This window comes from Haliotis cracherodii, unplaced genomic scaffold, assembly GCF_022045235.1.
Source record: "Haliotis cracherodii isolate W230 unplaced genomic scaffold, xgHalCrac1.p SCAF_9, whole genome shotgun sequence".
NCBI classification, from domain to species: Eukaryota; Metazoa; Mollusca; class Gastropoda; order Lepetellida; family Haliotidae; genus Haliotis; species Haliotis cracherodii.
This window is the reverse complement of record NW_027266343.1, coordinates 42,244,011-42,262,820: the sequence shown is the minus strand read 5'-3', so window position 1 is coordinate 42,262,820 and position 18,810 is coordinate 42,244,011. Positions and strand designations below refer to the sequence as shown.

The following is an 18,810-nucleotide window of genomic DNA, read 5'->3' as shown; positions in this document are numbered from 1 at the left end:
ACTACAAAAAAACATCATCAAAAGAAACCAATAGCACCTGGGTACTGTAGCTCACCTATCTTACTTTTCTTTTGAGTGAGTTCAGTTTGACACCCGTTTCAAAAGTGTTTCAGTAATGACAGTGAATGAATAAGTCGGGTTTAACACTGCTTTTAACATTATTCCAGTTATATCACTGTGTGTAAGCTTAATGTGGGAGGAAAGCCCGAAGTGATGCAGGTCTCAGACGTTTAACACTTCGGTGAAACCCACGAGCACGGGTATGGTGTTGACAAACCTAGAAACATAATTGGGGCAAACCGGAATTCGAACCCACAATCATAGGTTTCTGGTGTGCCCAAGGGACGAAACTCTGCACAGCGAATCGCGGCGCCTTAGACGACTGGGCCACCCATGCCCCCTTCAGTAATGGGTATGATGCTGAGCAAAGATCTTAATCACAGATTCTAAACTATGACCGGAGGATTGTGCTTGCCTTAGGGGTGCAACACTTCATGGTGATTTGCGGTGCCTAAGAAAACTGGGCCGTTCTTGCCACCATGTACATTACTGTGAGGTTCTATGACATGGAATCAACCAAGTCACTAAGCCTGACCACCTGATCTGTTAGCTGCCCATAGGACAAGCATAGGTTGGCTATAACAAATTCTAACATGGGGATCCATACTTGTCACTTGTCATCAATTCAGGTAGATTTTAGGGACTGGCCATTTATTATAGGAGAGGGGAGGGGGTGGGTGGAAGTCGCGAGATTAAGGGGTGGTTGGGAGTTTGGGGGTGTCATGAAATAATGACACACAATCTAGTTATTTGAAGGGGGATGGGAGGCCGGGGGCGGCAAAATATAATACAGTCCTAAGATCCAGCCTGTCTCACTGCAGTTTATTAAGCTTAAAAGACCACATCAGGGCTTGAATGGCTAAGTTACAGAATAAATTCAGTGATGCTCAACATTGTCAGGACCGTGCATGCCAAGATTTAGCTTCATCGATCCAGCACTTCCATTGGAGAAGATGTTTATAGGCAACAGCTGACACTCAAGATGGATAAGAAACAAATTAGCCAAGACGTGAGCTCTCGTCAGCATAAAGCCAAGGTGAGATAAAAAATGTTTCTACCATCAATAACTACAGTGTATTAGAATAGTGCTATATCTGCCTCCATGCAATGTGAACATTATCTAGTAATGGGAACTGTGGCTGCTTATATAAATCATATAACTAACTGCATGAATGTTCCTATAGTGATGTGCATGATGCATGCACACATCTGTGCATGTTGCTGATTTCCTTTGTGCGTGCACTTATATGTCAATGAATACCATTTATCACATCACTGTCATCATGTTGTCCTAAAATAGAACAGACAAAATCAATAGTACATGCAGCCGTATATGTATTGATGAATTCTGGTAGTGCAGCCATATATTAATTTTGTCCTGACAAAAGATCTTTGATACATGTTCCAGTACATGGAAACAGGCTGAGAAGGAGAAAATCAAAGAACTGCTGTCAACACTAAACAGTCATTTACAATATCAAATAACAGTAAAACATCATAAAACTACTTTTTGCAAATGATATTTATTAAATATTGTTTTTAAATTAGCCCTCCAGCTGTTCATAATGTTCACTTACTGAAAGACATATTTGATATTTCTAAGCTAAAAATCTCAGATGTTAAAATTAATTTGTTGAAAGTACTGCAATTTGAACCTTTGAACAAAGAGAACATGTGTTACTGCAATTAAGACACTATAAAACACAAATATTGAAATAGACTGTCTGATGGTTGATAGCATCTCTTCCAAACAAGGTCTATATGTTATTGGTCATGCACGTTATGTATCTACTACATCTATATACCTGCAGCAGCAGCAGCCCGGGCAGCTGAAGAGAGGTGGTAGTGCATCACACATCAAACATTGCAAACATTATGTGGGTGAGTGAGTGAGTGAGTTTGGTTTAACGCTGCTTTGAACAGTATTTCATTTGTTCAACTTCATGCAGCTCAACGTGGGAGGGTGCAGGTCTGAAAAGTTTATCACTTTGGTCATCTTCCTGAGGCAAGGGAGTTAACTGATTATAAAAGTCCAGTATCCACCTCGCCAAAATAGACCAGAATTCCTGGGTTCGATTGTAGTGCCACCAGTGGCTATAACGAGTTAATGCCCTTCTATGTCCTTCCTATTGACCAATCAGATTCCACCTCTGATATCACATGCCTTTGTTTCAAATAAAATTGTGGCACCAGTAAAGGTGATCCGATCAATAATCAAGGTTTATATTGTAATAAAACTGGTCTTACTTCGTGAAGTGCATCAAATCACATGAGCACCTTGATTAAAAACATGAAAGAAAAAATATCTGTTGATGCTAAGTTGATGGTACACATGCTTTGCATGTCCTGCAGTCGACTGAAATCTGCACTGCAGTTTACAAACCGGATGCTGATTTTGTTACTTGATTTTGATTGGACTATGCATATATAGACTTGATACTCCAGCCAAGATATAAATCCATAATTGAAGCCTAGTTTGGCAAAGGTGGAAACTGGACTTTTCTAGTCAGTTAACTCCCTTGCTCGGGAAAATGCACTTTGGTGAAGCTATTAACATGGGTAGAGTACTGACAAACCAAGAACGCGGGCAAAATGGGATTCTAACCCAAGATCATAGGATTCAGTGACACATGCGAAATAACATTTCACAGGGCATCGCACAGACTAACACATTGGGTTTGATCATGCTTTGAAAAGAAAAGAACATTATCCTAAACCAATTCATCTCTGCAATACAAACTGCCAAAAAAAACTGAAGTCACTATTTCCTCTTTGAAATCTCAGCTTGAGACATTTCTATTTCACCAATCTTACAGTTGCTAAAGCGCACAGAGCATGTTTATTATGTAAATTGTTACACTATTTATGCATTGATTTCTTCCCACCTGATTTCATTAACTGCTGTGATAAATGTGTGTATTTGTTATTAAATGCCACATTCAGCAATATTCACGCTATATGACAGAGGCTTGTAAATAATCAAGTCTTGACAAACCAGTGATTGATATCATGATCATCTCCCACACTGTCCGAGTACACGGACACACCATCAGTCCCCGAGTCTGACCACCCGACCCACGACCAGCATAGGTTGCCAGAGAACACTTCTAACGGGGAATCCCCATAGCGGTTGTAATGAAAAACTTAAAATAGGTAAAAAATCGAAGAAGAGCAAGTCTTTAAACTGTTTTTTAAATTTAAAAGGTGACTGGAAAGCAAAAATCTGTAAATCATGCAATTAAAAAGTGTGTCCTATTGTGCAACTTAATCCAACATGTATTCATGGTTCAATCAACAGAACCTTTGTTTTAATAACAAGAGTATGTATTGGCTCTGAAATATTGTCGTGAGTATATTGGTCTAAAATTTCAAAACAACTAATAAGTAATATTGTTTTCGTGTTCTGTTTGTTTGTTGTTTAAAAATGCACTCAGTGATATTCAAGCCACAAGACCATGGCCTGTAAATAATAAAGTTGGACCAGACAAATCCAGTGATCGATATTATAACGAGGTACACCATCGGGGTCTGATGACACGCAACCGCTTCAGCAAGTCATCAGTATGAATGCAGATGTTGAAGTATACACTTTGTATAAAAGTAAAAACAATTCATTCTTGAAACTGATTCATATGTTAGCAATTATTTGACAAAAAATATCAAAATGAAAATAAGGGGGACAACTGAATGAGTATGATGGGTTTAGCATGACTTTGAACAGTGCCCCAGTTATATCACAGTGTCAGTATCAACTCTATTAGTGTGATCACTCCAACACTTAGTGACAAGGCTAATAAAAAAATAATAGTCTTGGTTCACAGGCACCGCCCGCATCATCTTAAAGTCTGCCTTACGTTTCGTTTTTATTTCCATTTATTTCCCCAATTTCTAATACTTAAAAACAATGCAATCAAATATAGCATGCAGTTACATCCCTTCACATGTGCACTGCTTTACTGCGCGTCTCGTGTTATGGTCATGGCGGCAATAGGTGTCTGTATGCTTGTATATGTAGGGACGCCCTTTCCCAGGTTGATGGTACACAACTGTCTTTCTGGCGACATACTAGTTTGAACAAGCCACAAAAAAAAACACTGCCCATCCGCACTATATTTTAAGTCATTGCCTGAGAACCATTCTTTTATTTTTTTCAGCCTAATGTGCTCTGCTATTAAAACATTCCTTCAGATCTATTTCCTCATTACACATAGTGATCAACAACACATTGTTAAACAGATCCAGTGAAAACCATATTAACCTGAAGTCCAAGGGATCCTACAAACTCGATCCCGTTACCTGTCATTCTGGACTAGCAAATCATTGATATAAGTGAGTGAGTGAGTGAGTTGGGTTTAAAGCCGCTTTTAACAGTATTCCAGTTATTTCACGGCGTATCAGTTTTTTATGGGAGGAAAGCCAGAAGTGATGCAAGTCTCAGACGAAACATAATCGGGGCGAACCAGGATTCCAACCCACAATCATAGGTTTCTGGCGTGCCCAAAGGACGCAACTCTGCACAGCGAATCCCGGCACCCTAGACGACTGGGCCACCTGTGCCAGGGCATTGATATAAGACTGAAAAGGGCTCTGCTTTGACCAAACATTTACATACATGCACCTGATAAGAAGCACCATTCCTTATTGTCATCCCACATGAACATTCATGTATCCTTGGAAATATCTACATGACAGACTTCATATTAATAAATGTGGTAGACACCACTGCGACCTTCTTGAACAGTTGCTACAATGACAATGAATATCCTCTAGAAAGTTGCAAGTACTGGTTCATACTATATCGTACAAAGAAGCCGAGTAAGAAATGTAAGGTTTGTCAAATAACTATTTTAATGGAAAAGTTGCAAAACAAGGCATTAGATAATTAGATTCTAGATTTTGTATTTCAATATAAGTATGACACTTTATAAACGCAATGTTTTCGACACAAAATGAATTCAGGATAAATCTTTTTTTATTCGTTTGGAAATAGTATGTGGCGCTAAACACTTTCTATGTGACTATATATCTGAAATAAGGTATGGAGTTGAGGTTAATGAGGTTTCACTTTCACTGGTAGACTTGACACACACAAGACTCCCCACACCCAGGGCTGGTCATCCCTCGACCTACCTGCCATCTGTTTGGGGTTAGGTTTGCCTCCCGTTGGGACAGGCTTGTTCAGTTTGTCCAGTAAGGCACCATACAGGAATGTTCTGCAAACGATAAAGGTGACATCTGATTATTTTGAAATGTCTCGAAACGTGTACAAAGTGGTTTCCATTGATTCTTATTAACATTTCTGCACTCTTCATTTAGTAGCTATAACTTCAGATATAAGTGCCGACCTTGTTACAAGATAATTAGTGTTAGGAAAGTCTTCATGTATACACAGCACATTTCTTTCATGATTAGTTAATGTGGAAATCTGTTAACTGTAGGTTTTCACTAGGAACAGTATCTCCAGATTATCAGGGTTATAACTCCAGATTATCAGGGTTATAACTCCAGATTATCAGGGTTATAACTCCAGATTATCAGGGTTATAACTCCAGATTATCAGGGTTATAACTCCAGATTATCAGGGTTATAACTCCAGATGTCTGAAACTACAATACAGATACCAACCAATCTGCTGACGAAGGTAGTACTATGCAATGCTTCTGTGATGTTGCATTATCTTGAGTGATTTTGTAAATGTTCATGCCTAATACTCCATGAAACAATTTACAGTAAACTACAGTTATAACGAACTCTAATGGACCACTAATTTTAGTTCGGTATAACCGTAGTTCGTTATAAACATATATACAACATCTATACAGCAAATGGCCAGGATAAAAAATTCAGTTCGTAATATCCGTCAGTTCGTTATAAGCGTGTTTGTTATAAATGTATTTTACTGTACTTGAAGCACAACCTGCTACTGCTCTGTGATACAAATTAAGATGTTTTGTTTGTTGTTTAATGCCACATTTAGCAAGCAATATGAATGATGGAACTCTGTAAATAAATCAAATCTGGACCAGGCAAACCAGTGATTGATATTATAAGGAACGTATTATCAAATGACCCGGTCTCTGAGTCTGATCAAGAGATCCAAACAGTTTTCTCTACTGACATATATAGGTTGCTGGGGACCCGTTGTATACCATAATCCCCATGGAGAAGATGTCTAGATATATGACAGAATGTCATGACTTACTTATCAGGAGAATGCTGTAATACAACAAAGTTGAAGTTGGGAGGGAATTCCTTCAGCAGCTCTAAGTGGTTGGGCAGAACCTCAATCCTCTTCCAGGCCTGTTCACAAACAAATAAAATATAACTGGTAAATATCAGAAAAAAATACTGTTGTTAGGTATACAGTTTGTGTAATCAAGGATAATATCCTACCTAAATATTATCCTGGGGGACGTTTTACTCTAGAGTATAGTATAGGATAGGATTAAACACACCGGTATGGGTTCACTATGGAGAATCATCCTGACACTAGAGAATTTCATCCCCGGGATATATAATAGGCTAGGATAGTATTCACTCTTACATGTGCAGTCATTATCAGTGGGGGGGGGGGGACAGGTGGCCAAGTCCTCTAGGGCGTCACAATTGGATATGCAGAGTTGCATCCCATGGGCACGCCAGAAACCTGTGATTGGGTTCGAATCCCAGTTCGCCCTGATTATGTTTCTAGGTTTGTCAGCACCATACCCGTGCTCGTGGTAAGTGGTAAGCGTCTTAGGCCTGCATCACTTCGGGCTTTCCTCCAACATAAAGCTGACATTCCGTGATATAACTGGAATACTGTTAAAAACAGCGTTAAACCCAACTCACTCACTCACATCATCAGTAGCAGCAAATGATTGTAGGGATTGTAAAATGTTGTCGGTGGTAGGAAATGGAATTAAGAGTTATCTGTCCCTGATGATATGACATGACATGCTTGATCATTAAATTTCTTAAAACAACAATGATTAATTCTCATTCATATGAACACCTCTGATAGCTTCTGATTTCTGAAGGTTTTGCTCATTTCTCAAACCAAAATGGTAGTCATCATACTTTGTCATTTATCTGGTTTGTCTAAGTGTCAGCTGTGCTTACCTGCCAATCTTGTTCCAGTGACGCCTCCAGAGACTCCATGAGCGGGCTGTTCGCAAGGTTTGTCTTGATGTCTGAAGACAGCAGGTTCTGTCTCTGGTGGAGCAGAGCGGCCAGGCGTGATGTGACAGGGTCAAGCTGGGACCGATACAGAATGCTCTGCATGTTCTGGGAGGCGGAACAGCTCTGCAAAACAAGCCAAATGGTTTTGAATAAGACTACTGACATAGAACTGAAAACAAATAAATACAAATGGTAACTATCCCTGCAAGCAGACAATCCAGTGGTTGATATTATGAGCAATGTCTGTTGCCATCAGGGTATGATGACACACAGTCTACCAAGTCAAACAGCCTGAATCAAAAGCCTCTCACGGCAAGCAATAATAGCAAGCAGTACCACTAAGAGAATACTTGTCAGCTATCAGGAATTAGATTAACTGATCCAGGTGAATTAATTTTGCAATTAAAAAAAATATCTATTAATGTTAGATGCAAAAAGGTTATCTAAAAGACACATCAGGTAAAACAATATATAAATGCAAAGCCATTTCAAAAATTATCAAAACATTTGAACATAACAGGCCTATTGGCTCACTTTTTCCAACCAATTTGCGATTTTGCCCAACCCCTTTCTGACAATTTCTACATAAAAATCCCAAACCCCAATGAGCTACAAATTGTGTATGTTTCTTTTTGATGTAAATAGACATGTCTGGACCAGAAAATACAGTGATTGACATCATCAGCATCCATCTACGCAATACGGGTATGAAGACATGCATCAACCGAGTCAGCGATCCTGTCAGTCGCCTCTTACAACAAGTAATTCTACCTGGATCTTCATGGATTCTGCCTGTACCTGGATTACGATACTGTAAGTTGTGTCTGGGTTATTACTGATGCTATCAGTCAGTCCAGAGAATATTCTCAGCATCCACTCACCTGATGAAGAGCCAGGAAGTTGCTGGCTGCTGCGGCATCAAACTGACCACAGCAGTCTACTAGTTCCAGGGAGACCACACCAGCTAAATCCTGAAACATCAGACAATTATAGTAATGCAGGTGTACAAACTGTAGGTAACAAATAGGGGTGACCGGCTATCCAGGGTATTATTACTATTACAATAGTACGATCACATTTAACAAAAATGTTTGTGATATTAGCTATAACGAACATGCGAAGACAAAAACAAGTTTTAATTTGAATGTTATCACTATTAATATAAATTGATTTGGGGGACTTTCAAAAGAATGAGCTACCCAAATGCCTTCACATGACGTGTAAAAGAAATAGCACTGTATTGCTTGCATGTGCAGTTCATGACAATGAAGAAATAACTGATATCTAATATATTTGATATTTATATAATTATCAAGCATTACACATAATGCAATCTCATGCTGTTCAACCAAAACGTAATCCCAATGGAGACCTCTTAACCAGAGAGAAACACTTTCATCAAATAAATAGCTCAACCACCCACAACCACCAGGCATCACATGACCCAAAACTGCATTCGACACCCTGTTTGTTTTTCGATCATGGATGTTATAAATTGACAATAAAATCTTGATTTAGAAACCAAATGATTCACTAAATTCGTAGAGTATTAATAACAGTTCTATAGATTCTGTCATTGCACTGTTTTTACTGACTGTGTATTTGTTGGCGAGACACAGATTGAGACATTGGGTGAGACACTCAGTGGCCTGGCTCAGGTAGTACTTGGACACTGCATGCTGGCTCTGAAATACACACAAACACTTTATAATGAATCATCCACAGTTGTTTACTATCCACAATATATAAACATATTTCCAATATTACTGTGTACCTTTAACAATATGAATTCATTATATTTGATGTAAAGTCTACTCGATAATCAGTTGGTAGTGATAGGTATTATTGACATCTCAAGTAGGCAATGAGTTCTTAGAAAACACTATGCTACCTTCATCTTCTTGATCTGCATGGCATACTTGTGATGATGTCGGTCCTGCAGTTCATTCGACCCATCTTTCCCACCCTCCTCTTTCTGCCCTTCCTCACCACCCTCGGTGGGCAGTTTCAGCAGGTCCTGGATCAGACAGAACACTTAATAGATACAAACTGTTTATGCAGGTAGGAAAACTATGTTGGATTGAACTTATTTGCCGAGCCCATGTTGAAAAGTGGATAAGAGTCAAATCTGAAAAGCACTATTTCTTTTTCAAACTGTGCATGCAATATGTGGAAATGTGAGACCTATAAGACCATTTCATGAACACTGCACAAATGGACTTTCATGTCATGATATGTATTTCAGCTGTAACAAACAAATGGTTTATTTGTTTGTTTGTTTGTTTGTTTGTTTATTTGTTTGTTTGTTGTTACACTTAGCTATATTCCAGCTATTTAGTGGCATCCTGGACCAGACAATCCAGTGATCAATATTGTAAGCAGCAATCCATGCCGTTGGGGTATAAAGACACGCAATCATTCAAGTCACCAAGCCTGAGCACCTGATCCATTTAGTTGCCTCTTACAACCAGCATAGGTTGGTGGGGACCAATTCTCAACCGGAATCCTCAAAGGGTTACAAACAAGTGGCCAATATTGTGAACATTAATTCACAACAGAGGAGCTTAGTAACACTTCAAGTCAGCCAGGACACAGATGTAAATGTAGTTGCCCTGGCCTTGTTCCACAAAGAGGCCAAATATTAACACTTTAACAATCGCAAGTTGATGTTTGATTCACATGATTAGTGAGTGAGTGAGTTGGGTTTAACGCCACTTTAAACAGTATTCCAGTTATATCACGGCGTGTCAGCTTAATATGGGAGTAAGCCCGAAGTGATGCAGGTCTCAGACGTTTACCACTTCGGTGAAACCCACAGTGCAGTCTGTGCAGGACTACTTGATCTTAAACAGCCTTTCATATTGGGGCCATATATATAACTGGAATATTGTTAAAAGCAGCATGAAAACAAACTCACTCGCTCCTTCTACTAGGCACCCATATAGGACACTTTATTTTTAGTGTGAGTGAGTATTGTTCTACACAGCATTTAATAATGACTATTCCAGCAATCTGACAGTGGGTGACACAAGAAATGGACTTCTTATTATCAATGTGTGTGGTGAATAAGGCAAGAGTGACCAGTGAATGTTTATAATACTTGGCTACCCTGGTTTTACGCCGCTTTTAGCAATATTCCAGCAATATCACAGCGGGGGACACCAGAAATGGGCTTCACACATTGTACCCATGTCGGGAATCGATCCCGGGTCTTCGGCGTGATGAGCGAACACTTTCACCACTAGGCTACCCAACTGCCCCCACCCCCCCCTTTGTTTTGAAATGGTAAATAATTACAGACAAAACAGGTACTGTACTCACCATCTCCTGAACCAGCCAGTGTGGAGGGGGGTCAGGCCCTGCATGTTGTGCCTGGATGTGCAGACATTTGCCGAGAATACACAGTGCCTGTAACATAGTAGCATCAACATATTACATAACTCGCCTTCGGTCGTCAGATACCAGAAATATTTACTCGTTTAATATAATTGGTATCACACTGGAGCAAGTTTAGCATTCTATATTTTCAAATGAATTCAATTTGAAATGATTAATTGCATGTAAAAAAAACTTCTATAGTTTGCCTCCAATACAAATACTGCATGTAGTTGAGATTCATTTGGAGTCATTTTAGTGGGAGAGGCTAGGTAAATTGGGGTTAAGCGTTGCGTTCCTAATTATTGCACTTATATAGCAACGTGCATGCACGTGTGTGCGTGTGGCAGCTTGTACTAGTCCTGACTAATGCCAACTTTATAGTGCTAGCTCACTGAGATACCATGCTGCAGTTGAACATGAATACCCCACTCAGACACAGTATACTGACTCCGAGCCGACCAGTCCTTGTTTTAGCCCCTTAATGCCAAGCTCCAGGCAGTGTAACAACAAGTTCCATCTTTTAACATCTTTCAGTATGATACAGCTGGCGATCAAACATCCGATCTTCCGCTCTCCGGGCAGATGTTCTCCCAACAGACCACAGAGATGAGTCATCTTAGCAGATAAGCAGCTGTTCACATGCAGCCTCCAAGCAATTCCTAAGCATCCTGCTCTGATATACAAACATACCGGTAGTGTGTGTAGGTCAAGGTGCAGTGCTGATTACAAATGTTGTTGAAGTACACGTACCCGTGCCCGGAGATGTGAGATGTTCCCACACAGACTGTGTGCACTCAACAAGGAGGATACAGCTTCATCAGCACAGTTTCTGGACAAAGCACAACACAAGAGCAATCATTAATCCTGACTAGAAGAACCTAAGGAAGAGAATTTATGGATGTCAACTTCCTTATTATGAGGAACACACCACGTTTTGGAGTATATGCTTACTCCTTCATCAGGTGAAATAAGAACCTAGTTTGCTTAAAGAACACCTGCAGATTGAAGATTTTCAAAAATCACAATGAGCGATGACTTAACACTTTACACTTCAGTCAGCAATATTCTATCTACATCACTGTGGCCTATAAGTAATCAAAGCCAGGCAAACTAGTGGTCGTCAGCATGAGCAATGAATCATGTTCTCAAGATACTGGTTCTCTTTTCTAACTTGGAATCTCCTCAGGATTGAATACACTTATATAATGCCCCATGGGCCTAGTTATATGATGTGTATCATATCTTCAATAAAGTATTGCAATACATAATGTATCATCACGTGTGTTGTTACAATGGTGCACGTACTGTTTGCTCTCCTCCCACTCCTTCTCCATGTGGGTGTAGGTTGGAGTTTGACGAATCAGGTCCTCAACCATCTGGCAAACAGAACATTATCAGATGGAGCTGTTCTAATAATTGTCATTTACATTTTAAAACATGTTTCAGCATCAATTAGATTTAGATTCAAACTTGTCATTAGCATTAATCCTAACATTTAAAATAATGGATGGTTAAAAAGATGAAGGTTCCATGAATAACAGACTTGTTAAGGCTCATCCATATGCCAGAGTTCACAAATAATATGTGGCTTGCTAGTCTAAAGACTGGTATTTTATTTTGCTATATGTTTTTACAATGTTTAAAGATCTTCCTTTAAACTGTTCTACCTTTTCTATTGATACAAGCTGTTAATATTCTGATACATGTATTGTAACATTTTATGTATTCTAAGGAAATTATCACATTTTCTTTTAAAAAGTTCTGTTAAAGTGACCCTTGTTGGAATTCTTCAGGAAACAACTTGATGTAAATTATATATACAGGGTTCAGACGTTCTGAGATAATGAGACAACATAACGGATATATTGTTATGTAAAGCTAGGACCTGACTCTACACAATATTGTTATGTGAAGCAAGGACACAGACAACCCCATGTAGTTATGTGAAGCTAGGACTCAGACAACCCCATGTAGTTATGTGAAGCAAGGACACAGACAACCCCATGTAGTTATGTGAAGCAAGGACACAGACAACCCCATGTAGTTATGTGAAGCAAGGACACAGACAACCCCATGTAGTTATGTGAAGCAAGGACACAGACAACCCCATGTAGTTATGTGAAGCAAGGACACAGACAACCCCATGTAGTTATGTGAAGCTAGGACTCAGACAACCCCATGTAGTTATGTGAAGCAAGGACTCAGACAAACCCCATGTAGTTATGTGAAGCAAGGACTCAGACAACCCCATGTGGTTTTGTGAAGCTAGGACTCAGACAAACCCCATGTAGTTATGTGAAGCAAGGACTCAGACAACCCCATGTAGTTATGTGAAGCTAGGACTTAGACAACCCCATGTAGTTATGTGAAGCAAGGACTCAGACAACCCCATGTAGTTATATGAAGCAAGGACACAGACAACCCCATGTAGTTATGTGAAGCAAGGACTCAGACAACCCCATGTAGTTATGTGAAGCTAGGATACCTTGAGCACTGATCCCTTGCGTTGGTCCTCCAGTTGCTGGAGACGAGACTCCTTGGCCTGAACGTGCAGGATCTCTGTCAGGACATCGCCTAGCTCAATCTGGATGTCCACAAACTCTCGCTGAACTGGCAGACTCAGGTTACGTGTCTACACAATCAATTTATAACAAACAGATTACAGAATATTCATTCAAAAAATATTCATCATTAATTCAGCAAATAACAGAATCTCAGTGAATTAACACAAGAGATCCAGAAAGCATTCCTATTCAGGGTGGCACACACCAGGGTATCCTGGCTGGCTGTACTATATATATGGGGAAAGAGGAGTTAAACACAATAGTTAAGTTCACAACCTGGATTTTGTATCAAGAAATGTTGCCATTCAGTTTCAATTTTGGACTTTCACATCCTTATCAAATAGCAAAATTTTGATGGCATTGTTTGCTGGTTGCCCAGTCAGATGTGTTCAACGCCTCTGAGAACAGCTGAGGTAACAAAGATAATAACTACCCCAATGAAAGCAATTCGTCTTAAGATTACACTTCATCTCTTTGACTGCTACCACATTGAGAACAGAAATCCCTGTATGTTATTCAACTTTAATTACGCATATGTAGTGATCAAGCAAGGTTACACTGTATGTTTTCCTAACTAAATATACTGACCTCCTGAAGCCCAAACAATGTTTGCACATCCACATAGACCTCTTCTGCTAATGATGCCGCCTCCCTCAACACCATGACAGACTGAAACCGAGACATACCATATAACACAGTTCCAAGGTCGATTAAATTGCTAGCCTGTTGGCCCCTGGGAGGTTAAAATAACAGAGGGCTTTCTAAAAAGTAAAGTTGATGGCCCGTCTGCTAGTCAAAATTTCACCCCTTCTCTGTGTATGTTTAATCTCTTTAAATGGATCATATAAGTAACATGACAACCGGCCCCCCTTGGAAGCCAAGATTTAATTTCAGAGTGCAGGAAAAAACATTTTAGGGGTGAGTTCTAAATTTTTCAGAGCCCTGATAGGTGGCTACGAGACCTAAGTTAGGCCACTTAGTGTCCTCCACCATTTAGTTTGAGGCCACTTAGTTTGGAGAAGGGCCAGTAACCGCTAAAAGGAGCATGCCCTGCTGTCTACATACAAAATTTGTTGTTAAATCTACCCCTGCAAGGACAGGGTCTATGAATATCAATACAATGAGTTGGTTGTATCTTCACAAACTAACAACTTTTAACCCACATTTATCGCAAAAAAGTATTATGAAACAAAACATGTGCCATATTTTGATAACCACGAATTTGATACTGATAATCTATTCAAGCCACAGGTCTGAATATATCTAGCAAGGAGTAAATGGATATGGTTTTACACTGTTAACTTGTCAGCAATACTGCCATCATATCCAGACTCTGCATTCCTAAATTGTAATAAAAGCATCAGTGAAGACCAACTGAATAACTGTCTTGTTTATGCAGATTTATGTAATACATTTGATGAAGATATACCAGGTCATGATAACAGACAATCGAGATCCATCTCTAATATGATTGTGTGCAATACTCTCTCCCTTATCTGACTTATCAACAGTATGTTTGGAGGAGCGTTGGCTAATGTGTTTATTGTTTTATTTACGTTGTTTATGAATCGAAACAAGCCAAAATTGCACAAGTGATGAATAAAATTAGACTTTTTTCCTGTCCCTTCGTCTAATTTTATGAAAAAGCTTAAAAGTTGGCAAGTAGTCCCAGGAACTTATTGCTCCTATTCTTATTTTATCCCCCAATCAACAATATTGTTAAGAGTTCACTTGAAAGAAAGAAATGGTTTCGAAATGTTAGTTTCTCTATGATCATTATCACTTGGCTTTGGAAAACAAATCCATACACCATTTAATAAATGAAAGAAGAGTCTGAACCTGCAGGTAGTATGTATGAGCAACATCTTTCTCCAGAGCTTCTCGTGCTAGATGTCGGAGGATGGAGGCGTGTTTCTTCATCAGCGGGAGGGCCTCCTCTTTGTACTGGAGTTGAAGCAACTTCTCAGTTGCATTCTCAAATTTCTGAAAACATCATAGACACAGATACTTACAGTCACTGAAGTGTTTGTTTGTTTGTTTGTTTGCTAAATGATGCCTGCCTGTAAATAGTCAAGTCTGGACATGACAAACCAGTGATCGAGGTTATGGCCAACATCCCATGCGATCCGGGTGTGATGGTAAACAATCAACCAAGTCGCCTCGTATGAAAAGCATCATTTCCCTGGGGCCGGAATCCCCATGGGGAGTGACTACAGTGATAACAGTAAAGTGTACTTCAAATTCATCATGCCTCAATAAAACACTTTATATTATCTTGCAAATTTTAACTCACAGCACAACACAACATACACATTTTTAAGTGCTGCGATTGTCTTATTAAACAAATTTTCTTTTGATTCGCAACATTTAAGAATGTCAAAAATGAGCATTTCTGATTAAATGCAATGTTTTCATACTTACCTGACGCTACACAGTGCTTTAGCTTCCCTACCTTAAACAAACAGACAGTAGTCACAGTACTGGAACGAAGAGCTGCTGAAACAAGACTACAGCCTGTGCCTTGGCATCCATGAGTTATCCCCCTTAGCCCCTACTCCCTCATACTCTTCACTTTATGACAGCAGACGTAGTGTCTACAGTTGGGCCAAATGGTAAGGCGGAGGAGGAGGATGGAGTCCGGGAGGGCCTATAGGTGTAGCGTCAGGTAAGGTAAGACATAACTAACTAATTAATTCAATTACCTGAACAGTTTACTCACCTCACAAGCAGAGAGTACCCCTTTCATGATCTGAGGGTTGTTGACATTCTTATGTTCTTTCAGTAGGATGTCAGCCTGGACACACGCCAACCTAGCAACAGTCAAACATAGGTTACCACGCTTGCATATGATAGTCAGACTATTACTAGACTACCACAGACAGGAAAAACACTATATTTTAATGAAATTAGGAGCAATGATGTTGCGTCAGGATAAACACATTTGATACTTTTTTCGCATAACTTAAGCAAAATTGCGTCAAAACTGCATAATCCTGGAAAATTGGTTGTATTGAACACGTCACCAAATGCTCAAACTTCTGATTATTCATTTTTAATATCTGTTTCAAGTTCAAGTTGTAATAATAATAAAAGAAATAAGACCATATTTTACAGGATCTAGGACATTTGTTCAAAATCAGATACATGTGCAAAGGAGCAGACAGGTAGCTACCCAAACCAGCAGACCGGCAAGCTAAATGTTTCTCTGACTGGTAACACATTACGACATTAGTAGCAGCAGCAGCAGCAGCACTGACCTGCCCTCCAGGTCAGCCAGTATGTAGCCAGTGACATTCATCCTGTTGGGTCTCTCTTCATACACCTGGGTGAACTCATTCAGACTGTGCAGTAGGATCTTCCTGGCCTGTTCAGGAAATCAAATATGCCAAGGCATGTCATAACACATCTTCCCAAGTCAAGCTTGTCCACCGGCCTATAACATGGTTTAGTTTCCACCCATGCCTCTTCAAGCCTACTATTATATTACTACAATATGAGTTGACTATCGCATATATTAATAGTCAAATCAGAGAACGTTTTACAAAACCACCATCTGTGTTCCAAAAATGTGGTTGCTGCCTCTGACCACAGCCATCGCCTACCAAATTTGCAGTGAAATTATTCCCAAAATTAAGCCAAGACAAATATTTTGGAAGTGGTTCAAAGTTTTCAATTAACTCCAAAGTACTTTTATATATTTTAGTGCAAACTTCTTGTTTTTAAGTGAAATGACTGAACGCTTATTACAGTGACAGAGATGCAGTATTATATTTAGACGACCCCTTCCTGCTGAGCGCATCATGCTGTTGCGATGTGCAGTGTTACTTGATACGGTGTAGTCTCACTAAGTCTTTATGCCTCTGTTATTGTAAGAGCTAAATGTTGCAGTAATAAGTATCTTTACTGCGGTAATCTGTCATTTTATTTGTCTGATTGGATATCACGTTTTCATCACAATGGACATCACTCATGTTCCACATGGGACGGCACAAGATCGAGCCAAGAAAAGTAGGATTGAAATGGCAAGGGTAGAAACTAGGCTTTGATATAGGCTTTGATTCTCCTGCTTCAGGAAGACAGTTATAACAATGTGCACAGAGAGGTAAATGTGACGCAGGTCGCACATGATTACAACTTTGGAGAAAACCACAGGCCTGGTACGGCGCGAATAACCTCCGAAATCATTATTGGGCCAAAACCCCGGAGCACAACAATCAGCAGATCCTGGTATGGTTCGGGAACACAACTGAGCCAACACTGCCTCCTCAAGAATATTTAAGGGTCATTGATACCTGGTATCTGAGGAGAGTACGGAATCTGTAGAGTAACTTGCTTTTTTAAAAGACAACATTTTGCTTCAGTATAAGAAATTTGATATTCGGGATCAAGTTAATGATCAATATTTTCTTATATAATAGGCTTGATCAGCAATCTTAGTCCAGGGGGTCCGGACCCCTCCTCCTTTTGAAAAACAAATGTAGTATGTCGTAGGCAGTAAAACTGATTGAGTGAGGATTTTGATATTTTGATAATGCTGGATAGGACCCCTCCCTTTTAAAAATGCTGGATCTGCCTTCGAATGATATCTTTAACTCTACACAAATATGCAACTGTGAGATAAGAAAAACATGACATGTCTTTGTGTTTCAATGAGTACTTCTGTAAATACTGACCGCTCTCCTAGCCTGTCTGTTCTCATAATCGTGCAGTGTAGCATCCACAATCAACACAGTGGTTTTGTACCAGAACATCTCGTCTCCGCCGTGTGTGTCCTGAAGAAGTAATCAGCAGTGATTACGTCAGGATGTCAAACTACATTTCGTTCATTCGAGATTAACCAAGATAAATTCTAAAAAATACACATGCATTTACAAGCATGAAATACTCATATCCACTGCCAATATGACATGTCTGGTTGTGTGCAAGGCATTAGCCCACCGGAAACGAGCACTGTGCTATGGAAACTCGAAAAATATTTTTTTCCGCAACCCAAACTATCAAATGGCACCAGTTTTCCTCTAGACCTATCTCTGTGCCAAGTTTGGTTAAGATATCTCTCATGCTTTTTTAGTTCTGCTCCTGGAAACGAAATGTAACAGATGGAAGGAAGAACTGATGGACAGTACCCATTCCTATATCCCCCTTCAGCCTTGTGGCGGGAAATAATGAGACACACAACAAAATATAGGGGAAACAATTGAACCTATATTTGGTCACAGTAGCAATAAGGGTAAGTACATGATTCCTTTTTCTATGTTCAAACAGAACCATCTTCCTGTCTCCATTGCAACATGGGCTAGGTCTCACCTGCGCCATCCTACACAGGTTGACTGCCTGGCCGTACTGAGCCTCTTCGTATGACAGTCTAGCCAACAGGTACAGAATCCGGGCTTCCAGAGGCTTGTCCTTGAACTCCTGCAGCATCAACACAAGAACGGGTAACTTGTCTTGTGTAGCGAGTAAACCTGTTTTGAATCTATTTCGGCATTTCAGCTAATAGTGGGATGGAAGTCCAAAGTGGCGCTTCAATCAAATACAACAGCAAAGGTGTATTTATGACCAACAATGTACCATACTCAGGGCAAACCTGGATCTAAACCCATAATCAGCAGATCCTGGCATGACTAACAGATGCAACTCAGCCTTA

The 18,810-nt window shown here is 39.7% G+C and overlaps 1 protein-coding gene across 1 annotated transcript in view; it reads right to left on the bottom strand.

Annotated features, from left to right (window-relative positions):
* The window catches only part of LOC139452428 (cilia- and flagella-associated protein 46-like), a 100,840-nt gene that overhangs the window by 23,846 nt on the left and 58,184 nt on the right, over positions 1-18,810 (bottom strand). Inside the window, exons 43-59 of the mRNA XM_071233901.1 lie at positions 18,471-18,578; positions 17,837-17,935; positions 16,421-16,527; positions 15,883-15,973; positions 15,003-15,146; positions 13,752-13,832; positions 13,085-13,231; positions 11,905-11,975; positions 11,350-11,428; positions 10,543-10,629; positions 9,113-9,238; positions 8,817-8,906; positions 8,103-8,192; positions 7,162-7,344; positions 6,263-6,360; positions 5,191-5,273; positions 1,866-1,889 (exon numbers count right to left, since the gene is read on the bottom strand). Of these exons, the coding sequence (XP_071090002.1) occupies positions 1,866-1,889; positions 5,191-5,273; positions 6,263-6,360; positions 7,162-7,344; positions 8,103-8,192; positions 8,817-8,906; positions 9,113-9,238; positions 10,543-10,629; positions 11,350-11,428; positions 11,905-11,975; positions 13,085-13,231; positions 13,752-13,832; positions 15,003-15,146; positions 15,883-15,973; positions 16,421-16,527; positions 17,837-17,935; positions 18,471-18,578 (1,708 nt within the window). The remainder of the gene's footprint in view (positions 1-1,865; positions 1,890-5,190; positions 5,274-6,262; positions 6,361-7,161; positions 7,345-8,102; positions 8,193-8,816; positions 8,907-9,112; positions 9,239-10,542; positions 10,630-11,349; positions 11,429-11,904; positions 11,976-13,084; positions 13,232-13,751; positions 13,833-15,002; positions 15,147-15,882; positions 15,974-16,420; positions 16,528-17,836; positions 17,936-18,470; positions 18,579-18,810) is intronic.